Source organism: Helianthus annuus, chromosome 11, assembly GCF_002127325.2.
Source record: "Helianthus annuus cultivar XRQ/B chromosome 11, HanXRQr2.0-SUNRISE, whole genome shotgun sequence".
Taxonomy (NCBI): domain Eukaryota; kingdom Viridiplantae; phylum Streptophyta; class Magnoliopsida; order Asterales; family Asteraceae; genus Helianthus; species Helianthus annuus.
In genome coordinates this window covers 46,891,384-46,904,613 of record NC_035443.2, presented here as the reverse complement: position 1 = coordinate 46,904,613, position 13,230 = coordinate 46,891,384, and the positions used below count along the sequence as shown (strand labels likewise).

Here is a 13,230-nt window from a genome sequence, read left to right as displayed (position 1 = left end):
AGACCCAATCACATGAAAAAGTACACTTGAAGGTCCAATAGAAAGGTTCACTTGAAGGTACAATAAGAGAGGTTCGCTTTTACGGAACATGGAGGTTCGCTTTTAGTGCATTTGTATGGTTCGCTTTTAGTGTATGGTAGGTGGTTCGCTTTTATGGCTTTGTCATTTCGAGCGAACCAGTTTTAGTATAAATAGGATGAATGTTATTTCATTTGTAACGATTCCAGATTTGATACTGAGGTATTGCCGGTGTTCCTTGTAACTGTAAACGCTGTAAAATCAATATACAAGAGGTTTAAAGTGTGATTCAAGCTGTATTCACGTCCATTTCTTTGTTTCCGCCTCTGAAACGGATTTGAGCTCTTCCGAACGACTCGTTCAGATCGCGACACGATCCTACAAAATCATGCGTTGCAAGTTGTCCATTCAAATCATGAAAGGTTATTTTTTTTTGCCTCTGATAAGGTCTTACGGACCGCAAGGGTCCTGCCTTACGGTCCATAAGGTGCGAAAGGGTAAAACATTTTTCTGTCAAAGGCTTACGGACCGCAAGGGTCCTGCCTTACGGTCCGTAAGGGGTGCCCAGCGACAGCAGGTTGGCTGTTGGCTGTTACAAACGTTAAACCGACTTACCAAGATATTTTCAGCAACATGGGCGACCCCTAACAGTTAGTAGGCACTAGTAAACACTTGTAAATGATCTGGACACAATCATAGACCTAGTTGTCATGATCTAATTCATCCAAGAGTGCTATAAAAGGCCATTCATGTTGTAACAATTGTCCACACCTCATTTCTTCACTCCTGGAGCTTTCTGGATCACAAGAGCCCTCTCTAAGCATCCCTGATCATTCACTAATACTTCAGTAAGTGTGCTTGATCTTTCTTGGTTAAGTTTTGCTTAGTTTTAGCTTAAAAGTCAATCCGTCGTAATTAACGATTGACTTTACGATAAATCACAAATGGTCCAGTGGTTTATCGAATCAAAGGTAGTTATAGGTTGGTAATCATGTGGGCTTTAAACCCCAAAAAGGGCACCCTCTGATTCCCACTCTAACTAGTTCGAATGTCGAGTTAAACTTGCTTAGAAAAAGTCAACAGAATGCTATTTTGCGATTTTATGCATAATCGGTAATGTAGATAGCGTGTAACCTGTTTTAACACTCATATAACATGATAATAAGTATATTAACTAGTCTAAGCTTGTTTGATCCGACCATTTACTGTTTTGACCCGGTTCGGAACCGAAAGTCGCAAAACTTTGACTTTTGCTTTGACTTCAGTTCTGACCCGTTATGGTCTGATTTAGATATGCCTTAGGACTCTCCTAGAACCAGGTTACATGATGGTATAACCCTCTGTGACCGGTTCGTTGTTTGTCCGAGTCTTTAGCACATTTCCGCTAAATGCTTAAAAGTTGACCGTAACGCCCTTTTTACTTTAAAACGAGAATTTTGGACACGTGAAAGGACAATAACCTTAGTTGCTGATTTCTAAGCATGTCCCTAAAATTTCAGGTCAATCCGAGGTCCAGAATAGGAGTTATGCTAAATAGCGCAATTACGGAAACTTTAGTAATTAAACGGCGCAATTAGCATAACGCCTATCTAAACCCAGATTTCGACACCAAACCTTTTACACACTGATGTAAAATAATATTTTGGAATTTTTAAAGATTTGTAACTATTTTTAACCTGCTCATAACCTGCGGTTATGGCATCGGTTCGGTAAATACCGAATATACCCTTTTCGAGCATAACTTGAGTTCTACAAGGTATTTTGACCCGATTCCAGTTGCTACTGATTTTAAATAATAAATAGAGTATTTTGGACTTTATAAACTGTTCGGAAAACTCAGATTTCCTGTAGAACTCAGAAACCTCTTTTATAATCTTTAAAATGACCGAAATACCCCTACGGGGCATATAATGGATTTAAACTCGTTACGGGCATTATGGAAGGTATCATACTGATACCACAACCTCTTTAAAGCACATTGACTTAGGAAACTTATGTAGGACTCTTACGGTTACCCGTTACGCCTTTTTGCGCGCACGGTTCGGCATATGTAACTAGTTTACATAAACTAGCCGAAACGGGTCAAACCTTATCATTTTTACTTCAAAATCCAGAGTGTGGTTATATTACCCATATAAAACAAGTCTTCAAACTTGTTGGGGTCCGAATCACATTCCATTCCCGGTTTTCGCCTTTCACGCGATTAAACCATAAATATTCTTCGAAACTGACCGGTCTAAGCTAAGGCTAAATTAAAGACCCGTTAGGATTCTAATAGGTTGTTTAAACCTTTGTTCCAGAGTAGGAGACCAGTAAAAGAAACTTGCATTTGTTTATTAAGGATATTACTTGCTCAAGTAAATACTTTTAACTTATTTTCCGTTATACGGGCTTGGGTTACGGTATTTAAAATACCGCTTGGTCGGTCAATTGACCCCAACTCATTAGTAGTCGGGTGATTTCAATGTGACCCGTTTAAAAATTGGTTTTGTTGGCTTTACGCCTTTGGGAGCTTAATGACCATGTCCCGGATATCCTTGGCATCATTTTACGAAATGGCCACGACCCCGACACACGGGTGTAGGCGTACACCCGTAATGTGTCTATATTATTAAAGGTATAACCGTTGGTTTTCCCGCCACGACTTTATGCTTTGTGGCGTGTCTATTAACCTTAAACCCGGCACGACCGAACGCATAGTAAACATGTAATTGTTTTACAAGATTTAATTATAAATTATCCCAAGTTATAAAGAGTTTGTGCCTTGTGCATTCAAATCAATTTTAACAAACATTTTACAAAAGTGTCGGTTGAATGTATTTACCAGTGTAAACTGACGTATTTTCCCCAAAAGATTAATGCAGGTTCTACTCATAATAGGCTGGCCACTCCTTAGCACCGTTAGAGTCTCGCAAGCTTTGGATGCTAATATCTGTTGAACAATTATTTTTCTATCTTATTTTGATCCCATGTGGATTTGTTTCGACTACTCGTGATACTTGGATATTACAATCAGTGGTTGAAATATAATTTATCTTTATGCTTCCGTTGTGCATTTAAATATTGTGGTTTGACTATATTGTTGCCAACTACGTCACGGTAATCCCCCACCGGGCCCACCGGTGAAACACGTGGAAATCGGGGTGTGACACTCAGTGACCGGTTCATCCTTTGTCCGAGTCTTTTGCACATTTCCGTTAAATGCTTAAAAGTTGACCATAACGCCCTTTTTGCTTTAAAACAAGAATTTTGGACATGTGAAAGGACAATAACCTTAGTTACTGATTTCTAAGCATGTCCCTAAAATTTCACGTCAATCCGAGGTCTAGAATAGGAGTTATGCTAAATAGCGCAATTACGGAAACTTTAGTAATTAAACGGCGCATTTAGCGTAAAGCCTATCTAAACCCAAGTTTCGACACCAAACCTTTTACACACTGATGTAAAATAATATTTTGGGATTTTTAAAGATTTTTAATTATTTTTAACCTGCTCATAACCTACGGTTATGGCATTGATTCGGTAAATACTGAATATACCCTTTTCGAACATAAAATGAGTTCTACAAGGTATTTTGACCCGAATCCAGTGGCTGCTGATTTCAAATAATAAATAGAGTATTTTGGACTTTATAAACTGTTCGGAAAACTCAGAATTCCTGTAGAACTCGGAAACCTCTTTTATAATCTTTAAATAGACCAAAATACCCCTACGGGGCGTATATTGGGATTAAACTCATTATGGGCATAATGGAAGGTATCCTACTGATACCACAACCTCTTTAAAGCATATTAACTTAGGAAACCGGTGTAAGACTCTTACGGTTACCCGTTACGCCATTTACGCGTACGGTTCGGTTTATGTAACTAGTTTACATGAACTAGCCGAAACGGGTTAAACCTTATCGTTTTTACTTCAATATCCAGAGTGTGGTTATATTACCCATATAAAACAAGTCTTCAAACTTGTTGGGTGCAAACCACATTCCATTCCCGATTTTGGCTTTTCATGCGATTAAACCGTATTTATCCTTTGAAACTGACCGGTCTAAGCTAAGGCTAAATTAAAGACCCGTTAGGATTCTAATAGGTTGTTATAAACCTTCGTTCCAGAATAGGAGACCAGTAAAAGATACTTGCATTTGTTTATTGAGGTTATTACTTGCTCAGGTAAATACTTTTAACTTATTTTCCGTTACACGGGCTTGGGTTTCGGTATATAAAAATACCGCTTGGTCGGGCAATTGACCCCAACTCATTAGTAGTTGGGTATTGTCAATGTGACCCGTTTAAAAATTGGTTTTGTTGGCTTTACGCCTTTGGGAGCTTAATGACCATGTCCCGGATATCCTTGGCATCATTTTACGAAATGGCCACGACCTCGACACGCGGGTGTAGGCGTACACCCGACAATGTGTCTATATTTATAAAGGTATAACCGTTGGTTTTCTCGCCACGGCTTTATGCTTTGTGGCGTGTCTATTAACCTTAAACCCGGCACGACCCGGGCGACTGAACGCATAGTGAACATGTAATTCTTTTACAAGATTTAATTGATAAATTATCTCAAGTTATAAAGAGTTTGTGCCTTGTGCATTCAAATCAATTTTATTAAACATTTTTACAAATGTGTCGGTTGAATATATTTACCAGTGTAAACTGACGTATTTTCCCCAAAAGATTAAATGCAGGTTCTACACGAAATAGGCTGGCCACTCCTTAGCATCGTTAGAGTCTCGCAAACTTGGGATGCCACTATCTGTTGAACAATATTTCTATTTTTATTTTGATCCCATGTGGATTTATTTCGACTACTTGTGATACTTGGATATTACATTCGATAGTTGAAATATATCTATCTTTATGCTTCCGCTGTGCATTTAAATATTGTGTGGTTTGACTATATTGTTGCCAACTACGTCACGGTAATCCCCCACCGGACCCACCGGTGAAACACGTGGAAACCGGGGTGTGACATTAATACAAAAGGATTTGACAATGGAAACATTTAAACATCCAACTTATAAACCTACCTTAAACAATAGTACCAAATCACTATTACTAAAAAATCAAAATTGAAGAAGACTTAATGATCTTCTATGTAACCGGTTTGGATCCCTTGAAATTGTCAATTTGCTATAAAATTGAAGTTAGTATCATTTGAACCTTAAAAACAATAGGAATATGTTAGTGTTCCTTCTTAAGTCGATGAGAGAAGTCTGGGGATTTTATATGTGGGCAATTATGGTTTATGAATTTCAGTTGCAAATGCCCTTAATTACATGCGAGTCACTAACCTCTAGACCAAAGCTCACATGTCCAACAAAAACTACGTTCCGGTGAGCTTTTAATAAAGAATTCTCTTGGTTACTAGAAAAATATTGACAAGTTTTATTCCATGTACAAATATTAGTAGACAAGTTTTATTCCATGTACTTTTATTAATCCATTAACTGCTCTAACATTATTCATGCCGTAAGTTTATTCAAGATCCCTCTTGAATTAGTCTTCATATTCTAGAAGATAATCATGTAATAGTTTATCCTACAGCCAATGAGCTAGTGGTGGAGTGGTAAGGGAGAGACCTTGTGTTACAAGTGACCCAAGTTCAATTCCTGCCCCTAGCATTTAGTTTCTGCGGCACCTGGTGATGATGGGAGACTAGGCGAGTAGGCGGCGATCGCTAGTTCGATCCTTGAACTGAGCGGGTTTTACCTCACCGCACTGTCGTGCCTTCGGGCGAGTGTTCACGGGCTTCGGCCCTAGGTGAGGGTTTTCCCCGGTTCGGAAGGCGAGTGTATCCCGATGTGGTGAATTTCGCCAGTAGCCCATTTGGAGAATTCGTTGGCCGTTCAAAAAAAAAAGTTTATCCTACAGTTAGCATCAAATGCAGACTTATTTATCTATTAAAAGTTTGCTTTATCATATTTTTGTTTTAATCAAGAATTTTTTTAATGTTAAACTAACTTACCCTGAAATATTTATTTACTTGCACGTTACAATATTCATCTCACTTTACCACTACACCATATACCATATTCCTTGGAGACTAACAAAGTAATTATTGCATAAACAACAATTATATATTTACTAGCATGGTGTCCGCGTGATGTGGCGGAAAACACAGACATTGTTAGGGTTTAGATAAGGTTCAAATCAGAGAAAACCCCATGATTAAGTTCAAGTGTGAGAAGGTTTTGTAGAGTTTGTTAAAATGCACGGATAGTCCCTGTGGTTTTGCAAAATAACACATATAATCCCCAACTTTTGGAAATTACACCGGTGCTCCCTGTGGTTTGACAGTTTGTTACTCGGATAGTCCCTGGAGTGGATGTCCGTTAGTTTTCTCCGTTAAATGGATGTGAAATGACAAAATTACCCTTCATCATCTCCACTCTATAAAAACAAAACAACCCCACCCACCTTTCTATATGTTTCCCCCCACCATTAACCACATCCCACCTACACCACAAGTAACCAGCTTCAATCATATAAATAAGATTCTTGACGCTATCAACAATTATCCACTCCACTGTCGCCCTTCATTTCCTTTCCCCCATCTCCAATGAGTTCACCGGAAAAGAAACAATGGGGATACAAGGTTTCTCACACGGTCTTCTTAGCCTACAACCGTCTCCCCAAGAAAGGAAAACCCCAAGGCTGTGAAGTCACCATTCTTGCCGCATTTCTCACTTCTTCCCCTTCTCAAGGTCCTCCTCATTTATCTTATTTCATTTCTATTTTATTATCAATTACAACTTGAAGCTGAATTGGTGAATTTGCATAATTGAAAGTGGTTGCACTAGGGACAGGAACTAAGTGTATTAGGTGTTCACGTTTAAGTGTTGGTGGTGATGTTTTGAATGATTCTCATGCTAAGATTGTTGCCATAAGAGCTTTTTTTAGACTCTGTTTTCTGAATTTATAGCATTTTAATTTGATATTAAGGTTAATACATTATGACCCGTTATATTAGATGATATTTGATGACAAAATTGTTGATATATGATTGTTTTTTTTATCAATAGACTATCTCCGATCCTCGTTCTCAGTTTTAGAATTCATCCTAATGGGCTGTAGGTGGGTGGTGGTTGGTGGTTAATGGTGGGGGGAAAGAGAGAGAGAGAGAGGGGGGTTGGGGGTGGGTGGAGTTGTTTTGTTTTTATAGAGTGGAGAAGATGAAGGGTAATTTTGTCATTTCACATCCACTTAACGGAGAAAACTAACGGAAATCCACTCCAGGGACTATTCGAGTAACAAACTGTCAAACCACAGGGAGCACCGGTGTAATTTCCAAAAGTTGGGGACTATATGTGTTATTTTGCAAAACCACAGGGACTATCCGTGCATTTTACTCTAATTTATTTATTCAGTGTATTTTCGGTAGTTTGTAGAGTTTGTATTTAGAGTAGTTTATTTTGTACTATGAGTCTAACTTAGTAATTTTAAATCGTTTTTTTAGAGTCGGTATTGCTTTGTTTTTGTTTATGCAAGTTTGAATAAGTACCACCAGTACTCAATCTCCATTCGGGTGTTGTTCGGAGGCTCGGAGCTGTTTAGTGAATATCAGACATTTACCGAGTATACCAATCAGTGTCAAAGCCGATCGCGGCGGAAATGCTAGACGATTGAGCTGGATTGGACGAGAGTTTTTGGAGCTTACGCGTTATATTAACCAACTAAGTCCTTTCCGATTTGCCCTTAATATTTTTATTTTTTATTTATTTTTAGTCTTTTGAGTCGGTTTCCCTCCTACATTGAAGACAGCGTAGAGTTCTGAGTATAAGGATTACAAATGAATTCTGAGTAAACCAGAGGGATTATGTGGATATTTTTCTCTATCCATTTCATATAGTATAGATTTTATATATAAATTTCTTTAAATAATTTGATAGCAACACCACCCCTCCCATTACATATTTGAAGTTTTCAAGTTTTATTTTTAGCCACAAACCAAAAGGCATTTTTCTAGTTGATTCTTTCTCTCTGATCTCACCATCTCAATATCACCACCGTAAGTTTCATCCTATCTCACCATTTCAACTCTTATTTGATTTGTTTCGTTTCCGATCACAACACATATCGTAATTTCATTTTTAGGGTTTGAAAAATGGCGACAAAGAAGAGTGTAAGCAGCTTGAAGGAAGCAGATCTCAAGGGGAAGAGAGTCTTCGTCAGGGCTGATCTCAACGTACCCTTGGATGACAGTTTTAAAATCACCGATGACACGCGCATACGCGCCGCCGTCCCTACCATCAAATACTTGATGTCTAACGGTGCCAAAGTCATCCTCTCATCTCATTTGGTATACATATATTTTCTTCTTATTTTGAATTCAATTGTATATCTTCGTATATTTGTAATCTGTTTGTGATATATGTGTGTTATGTAATCTTCATTTGTATTAATTAAATGTGCAATGTTTGATTATTTAACTACTATATTGATTTTAAATCTGTTATGTTTTGTTCTTTTTTTGGATTGAATTGTGTATTTGTATATGTTTGTGATATATATGTGTGTCTCACCTAATTTTTAGAGTAAATTGCCAAAATCGTCCCTAAGGTTTGGGCATGTTTGCCATTTTCATCCAAAACAACATTTTTGTACCATATAGTCCTTCACTTTTGGGATTTTTTTGCCATTTTCATCCAAACGTCTGACTTTTTTGCCAAAATCGTTCCTGAGATTTGTAAGTTTTTGCCGTTTTCATCCAAATGTTTGATAGAAAAAATAAAGCAAATTAGATGTTTGGATGAAAATGGCAAAAAATCCCAAAAGTGAAGGACTGTATTGTACAAAAAAGTTGTTTCGGAATTTGGATGTAAATGGCAAACATGCCCAAACCTTACGGACGATTTTGGCAATTTACTCTAATTTTTATTTGTATCTTTTGCAATGTTTGGTTATGGGTTTTAAATCTGTTATGGTTATTAATATTGCTTAGATCTGAAGTGAAACAAGTTAGATGATTTCTGTTTGGAGTTTGGATTTGTGGATAAGAATGTGATTTTTGTATTTTTTTGTTGTGATTATAGGGACGGCCAAAGGGTGTTACACCGAAATACAGCTTGAAGCCACTTGTGCCTAGACTATCTGAGCTTCTTGGAGTTGAGGTTTGTTTGTCAAATTGTCGGTTCAGCTTCAGTTTTATTACTCTATAATCAGTCTCTCGTAAAAGAACCAACACACATTCTTATTTTGCTTGAAAAAAAGTCGCTCAACCGAATTTTGATGTACTAAATTGGACAAGAATGCAAAGTTTGTGAAATAATAGTAACAATGATAATGATTTGTCACCTCTTAAGTTGGACAAAATAAGATGGTTTATCTTTTATTTTTGTACAAAAATGTTAAATGCCACTTCATCAAATAGAGGTAACAAGTCATTATTTTAATTTTGTTTAGAAATACGCGCACTCTAGATAAGTTTAGGGACTTTGATATACCAAAATTGGTTAGAGTGACCTTTTCATGTATTTTTAACATGTTAATAAACCAAAATTAGGCTAAGGGACTTTTCAAACAAAATAAGAAAGTATGAAGTATTTTTTATTATTATTTTTATTTATGATATTTATCTTTGTTTTTAATTGTTCTTCTGAAGTAATATTTTCGCATATTGGCATATAACAACAGGTCAAGATGGCAGATGACTGCGTAGGCCCCGAGGTTGAGAAACTGGTGGCTGGGATCCCAGAAGGCGGTGTTTTGCTTCTTGAAAATGTCAGATTTTATAAAGAAGAAGAGAAAAACGATCCCGAATTCGCAAAAAAGCTTGCATCACTAGCAGACTTATACGTCAATGATGCATTCGGTACCGCACATAGGGCACATGCATCTACTGAGGGTGTTGCAAAGTACTTGAAGCCATCTGTTGCTGGATACCTTATGCAAAAGGTGTATTATAATATTATTCTCGTTTTTCAAGACCTTGACGAGTTATTTTTTGGTGATTTATTTACATATGGTATGTTTTCAGGAGCTTGATTACCTTGTTGGAGCCGTATCTAATCCCACTAAACCATTTGCTGCCATTGTTGGCGGGTCAAAGGTTTCAAGCAAAATCGGTGTAATCGAATCATTATTAGAAAAAGTCAACATCCTTGTGCTCGGCGGCGGTATGATCTTTACCTTTTACAAGGCTCAAGGGTACAAAGTCGGGTCATCACTTGTTGAAGAAGATAAACTCGATCTTGCCACATCACTTATCGAAAAGGCTAAGGCTAAAGGGGTGTCTCTTTTACTCCCGTCTGATGTCGTAATTGCCGACAAGTTTGCTGCTGATGCTAACAGCAAGGTATGTTTTTCATTTGCTCTTTCTTGTACAAGCATTTAGCATAATGTACAAGTATTCAAAAGACTGAATTGCCTTTTAAGTTAACAAAAAAAGATGAAAATAGCCCTGATATAACGAAAATAAATGGATGGAATTAACAAGTCGGATGAAAATGACAAGATTTCAAACCTTTTGGATCCAGATGCGAAAAAAAATCATTTACTCTTTCCAAAAATTATAAGCTTTTTTAAAAGAATGTGACTTTGGTAATTTTATTTGGCAATTGATATGCTAATTACTCATAAGTTACAAAGTGATTTGGGCCCGCGGTAACTGAATTGTTTTGACCCATAACAAAGAGTTCTGCCAAACAGAAAGTGTTGTTTTTCATGTTGCTAAAAGATGTTATTACTGAATTTCAGGTTGTTCCAGCTAAGGAAATTCCAGATGGTTGGATGGGATTGGACATTGGGCCAGATTCCATCAAGTCTTTCAGTGAAACTTTGGATACTACCAAAACTGTTATCTGGAATGGGCCGATGGGTGTGTTTGAGTTCGAGAAGTTTGCTGCAGGAACAGAGGTGCGTTATTATGTTTGCTGGTCTAAAATAGTTGTTTGGGATCTTTACTCTTTTATGCGTATGCGATGTTTTTTAACGTAAGATCTAAAAAGGAAGTCTTCAGCTCTTAGTTAAATGTCTAAAATGCCCTTTAATAATAGAAAATGAGGAATTTCATGCGTAAATTAGTTGTAGTTACTGGCTTTCAATCTAGAGGTGGCAAACTTCGACCCATATACTTTTAAATGGATCGATTTGGTTGTGCTTTTATCTCAAATGGGTCGAATGAAAAAAAAATAGCTTAAAAGGGAAAGTGTCAAATGGGTTAATAATCATGCAAACGTATGTCTTTTATAATCCACACAACATCCTAATTTGTATTTTATTTCAATAATTTATATTAAAGTACACGGATGGTCCATGTGGTTTACCAATATTTTGGATTTTGTCCCTAGCTTTCCAAAAGTACACAAATGGTTCTTATGGTTTGCACTTTGTAACGCATTTAGTCCCAACTTTTTCCAAAAGTACATGGATGGTCCCTGTGATTTGCACTTTGTAACGCATTTAGTCCCCGGCTTTTTCCAAAATTACATGGATGGTCCCTGTGATTTGCACTTTGTAACACATTTAGTCCCTAACTTGGACATTTAAAACCTTTTAGATTTGTTGGCTGGGGACTAAATGCGTTACAAAGTCCAAACTACAGGGACCATCCGTGTACTCTTGAAAAGCTAGGGACTAGATCCAAAAATTTGGGAAACCACAGGGACCATCCGTGTACTTTGCTCTTTATATTATTATAATAATATTGTTTTCGCAACCATAATGTATACATATATATTTGGAAAAAAAGGCTTTGCATGCCAACTTGACCCGTTTTGACTTAAAGATGACCCTTTGTTGAACCACCTGACTCACTCATTTAGCAACTTTAGTTTTGATTCTGGATGACTGACGTTGAATACCATGTTACTAGGCTATTGCCAAGAAACTTGCAGAGCTTAGTGGAAAGGGGGTTACAACCATCATTGGAGGAGGTGATTCGGTTGCAGCTGTGGAAAAGGTTGGGTTAGCCGACAAAATGAGCCACATCTCGACAGGTGGCGGTGCTAGCTTGGAGCTTCTAGAAGGGAAGACACTGCCTGGAGTGCTTGCCTTGAATGAGGCATGAGCCAATCTCCTTGGTGTTGTTGAGAAATATGTCATAAGTTGAAGCAAACTTTTGGTTTAACGGTTTATAGTTGAGACTAGAAGCTAATAAAAAGGTCCTGTGAATCTGTGACCATGAGCATTGATGGTTTTTTTGAATTGGAATCAACAGTCATTGTATAAATAATCTCTCTCTTTGTTTGGTGTTTGGCTTTGCTATGCTGCTTTCTTTCTGGTATGAATGATTACAAACCAAAAATCAAGCACGTGAATGCAAACAAGGTATGGAAAAACTGATGTTGATGTGTCAACTGGAATGATACTTTAAGGTGTTTGGTTTATAATAATTATCAACTGAAAATTTGGAAGTAATGACTTTAGAGTTGAAATTTGAAGGAGAAATATGTGATGTATTTTTCTAGCAAGTGACTCAAACCGTGAACCAAAACATTACTCACGGTTTTTGGTAATTGAAAACAGAATCAAACCAAACCAAATCTTTATTAACGGTTCGGTTTCATGGTTTGGGCCTTATTTGCTAAAAATGAAAAACAAGAGAATAAATTCAGATTTAATTTTATTTATGCCCATGTATATGTAAGATATGGTTCATTTGAGAAGCACTCTTATTGCAAGAACCTAACACCCCCCCCCCCCCCTCCAAACTCCCAAAAAAATTAACCCCCCCACCCTAAAAACCTAAATATAACTAAGAAACCGACTGTGAAACCTAACCGATGACCGGTTTGCTACGGTTTGCAAATACTGAAACCGACCAACTGAAAGATAACTAAGAAACCGACTGTGAAACCTAACCGATGACCGGTTTGGGCGGTTTCACGGTTTGAAACCGGACCATGAACACCCTTAGCAAAACGATCTTATCTCTTATTTTTTTTGTTAAAAGTTAGAACGTGGCAACTAGAGGTTCACAAATTGGGTTATGGAACCAGTTCTGGGTATATCAAGTATTGGAAAACTGGGTATTGAGAGAATCCGGGTAAGGTTCGGGTACGGGTATTGAAGAGAAAAATCATACCCTATGTATCTGGGTAGGTATGATTGGGTTCGGGTATAAGCGGGTATTGGAACTGAGCATGAGTCTGGGTTTTATAAAATAAGCTTTTTTTATTGTTTTACACAAAAATAATTTCGTTTAAAAATTAAATTTGATTTTTCATTTGTAAAAATAATTAAAATAAATTACAGTAACATAATTCAC

General features: G+C 37.2%; 1 protein-coding gene across 1 annotated transcript; it reads left to right on the top strand.

The window, feature by feature from the left end:
• Window positions 1-7,873: 7,873 nt before the first annotated feature.
• Window positions 7,874-12,233, top strand: LOC110890162 (phosphoglycerate kinase, cytosolic). Its single transcript, XM_022137730.2, has 7 exons — window positions 7,874-8,031; window positions 8,118-8,322; window positions 9,056-9,133; window positions 9,657-9,917; window positions 10,000-10,317; window positions 10,719-10,877; window positions 11,836-12,233. The coding sequence occupies exons 2-7, from the start codon at window positions 8,128-8,130 to the stop codon at window positions 12,028-12,030; spliced, it is 1,206 nt and encodes a 401-aa protein (XP_021993422.1). The 5' UTR covers window positions 7,874-8,031; window positions 8,118-8,127; the 3' UTR covers window positions 12,031-12,233.
• The last annotated feature ends 997 nt before the right edge of the window (window positions 12,234-13,230 follow it).

What these genes read in the sequence shown, in the direction of transcription:
- LOC110890162 (XM_022137730.2), top strand. Translation starts at nt 8,128, where the DNA reads ATGGCGACAAAGAAGAGTGTAAGCAGCTTGAAGGAAGCAGATCTCAAG. An exon ending in CTGAGCTTCTTGGAGTTGAG is followed by an intron (nt 9,134 to 9,656) that starts GTTTGTTTGTCA and finishes ATATAACAACAG; the next exon opens with GTCAAGATGGCAGATGACTG. An exon ending in CTGCTGATGCTAACAGCAAG is followed by an intron (nt 10,318 to 10,718) that starts GTATGTTTTTCA and finishes ACTGAATTTCAG; the next exon opens with GTTGTTCCAGCTAAGGAAAT.